This window comes from Cucurbita moschata, unplaced genomic scaffold (assembly GCF_002738365.1).
Source record: "Cucurbita moschata cultivar Rifu unplaced genomic scaffold, Cmos_1.0 Cmo_Scf00001, whole genome shotgun sequence".
Lineage (NCBI taxonomy): Eukaryota > Viridiplantae > Streptophyta > Magnoliopsida > Cucurbitales > Cucurbitaceae > Cucurbita > Cucurbita moschata.
Window position 1 is genome coordinate 10,571,260 of NW_019268517.1, and position 1,934 is coordinate 10,573,193.

Consider the following 1,934-nt stretch of genomic DNA (forward strand, 5'->3'; position numbering starts at 1 on the left):
AAACACCTCCCAAGTTCCAACCTTCTTCTTCTTCTTCCAGCTATGGCGTTTGCTCGCTGCTTGCTCCCTCTTCCTCTCGAGACTTTGAAGCATCCCACTTCTTCAATTTTCGCTTCTTCTTCTTCCACTCAATGTTCTTTCACTGTCGCGTTTAATTCCGCTTCTCGTCGGCGCGGTGATTTTAATCTCCCAATCTCCACTCTCTGCTGCAAAACGGGCCATCGCGGTATGTTTCTCTATCTATTTATTTTTCGTATTTCATCTGATTTGCCTCTCACTGTCCCACTCTCTCCTTTGCTTCATTTTTTTGTAAATTGTATTGTTGCTCTCCGATTGTATGGCGCTTAAGTTTATCGGGTGGTGGTAGATTCTTTTTTGGTTCTGTTGCGAATGTAGGGTTATGTGACGCTTCATTTCTTTGATTAATGTCTTGGTTTGTGATTCAGTATTTTTGGAGGACGATTTTGTTCTGCTACTGACACTTGTGAGCTCATGCTGTGAATTGATGGCTATATTGATCTAATTTGGAATCAATTCTATTCAGGAACTGGATTTTGAAACACATTTTTGGCCTTTAAAACTGTAACGATTGGATCCAGATGCTAAGATTCTTGTTAAGATCAAGTAGTGGATAATTGAACTACCTTTAGTGTGTTATGGTAGGTTTCACTCACTTTCCTATTATCAAGTGCAAATTTTAATTAAAATTTGACTTCAGACTTATTCAAGGATAAATAAAAGTGAGGACCGAAGTATAATAAGCGCCATGGCAGAAGAAAAAGAAAATTGTATACTATGGGTTCCCTTTACGCCTTTTTATCGAAACCCATTTTTCTTTTTGCTTCTTTGCATCAAAGTTCTTCTGTAATTTTTTTTTTCTGAAGAGGAATCTTATCTTTGTAACTTTTGTTTCTTAGGGACGTGTGGAATAAGGGAGTATTCTGCCTTTTTATGTACTGATTGAATTTTACTCCTTTTGTTGACAATTTTGTTGTACACAACTCTTGAGCAACTTCAAAGCAGATTGGCGGTGAATTCTAGAATGAGATAGTGAACCTTTAACATTGTGTTGAATTTTATATCTCTGAAACGTTCTTAGTAAGTTCACTTTTTTTTTTTTTGTTTGATAAGTGACAATTTCATTGATGATTGAAATTTACAAATTTACAAAAGGGATGTATAATCCATGGTGTTTACAAAAGACCTTCCCAACGAGGGAGGTATAACTCTAGGAAGTAAAAATTCTTTTTTTTTTTTTTTTTTTTTTTTGTTTTGCAAGTGAAGCTTGAACCTTCTATGAGCTCATTGAATTTACATAACATAGTTTGAAACTTGTTTGATATCAGTGAAAGCCAAGCCACATGATTCGGAAGCAACAGTAGTTGCCGGCTCCTTCACTGAATTCAAACACCTGCTGCTTCCAATAACTGATCGCAATCCTTTTCTTTCAGAGGGAACGAGACAGGTGACCATTCGTCGGTTTCTAGCGTCATTTTGTTTATTATAATTGTTAGGGCGTATTCATTAGACGTTGCTGAGTAGAATTTCATGATTGATCTCTTCTTCTGTGCTGAAACAACTCTCATGTACCCAAGGATTTCAAGTTCTAAGGTGGCTTTGGATCCATATTTTTAACAGGCTATTGCTACTACTGCTGCTTTGGCAAAGAACAATGGAGCTGACATAACAGTAATCTGTATGTTCGTTTCATCTTTCCTTTTTATCTCTAGGATGCATAACTCTTGAAATCAAATCTTCATGGTTTCCACAGTGATTGATGAAAAGCAGAAAGAATCGTTTCCAGAGCACGAGAACCAGCTCTCGAGCATTCGTTGGCATTTGTCTGAAGGTTTGTAGGTGTACATAACTCTTTTAAGTCTGGTTCTGTGCTAGGTTCTATGTTTCTCGATTTTTTTTTTTTTTTTTTTGAAATT

The 1,934-nt window shown here is 36.6% G+C and overlaps 1 protein-coding gene across 2 annotated transcripts in view; it reads left to right on the top strand.

The window, feature by feature from the left end:
* The window catches only part of LOC111448467, a 3,833-nt gene that overhangs the window by 1,357 nt on the left and 542 nt on the right, over nt 1-1,934 (top strand). Inside the window, exons 2-5 of one of the 2 annotated variants that reach the window (XM_023088103.1) lie at nt 15-226; nt 1,347-1,465; nt 1,639-1,696; nt 1,772-1,849. In XM_023088103.1, the coding sequence (XP_022943871.1) occupies nt 15-226; nt 1,347-1,465; nt 1,639-1,696; nt 1,772-1,849 (467 nt within the window). The remainder of the gene's footprint in view (nt 1-14; nt 227-1,346; nt 1,466-1,638; nt 1,697-1,771; nt 1,850-1,934) is intronic. The other variant, XM_023088111.1, reaches the window with a different exon arrangement.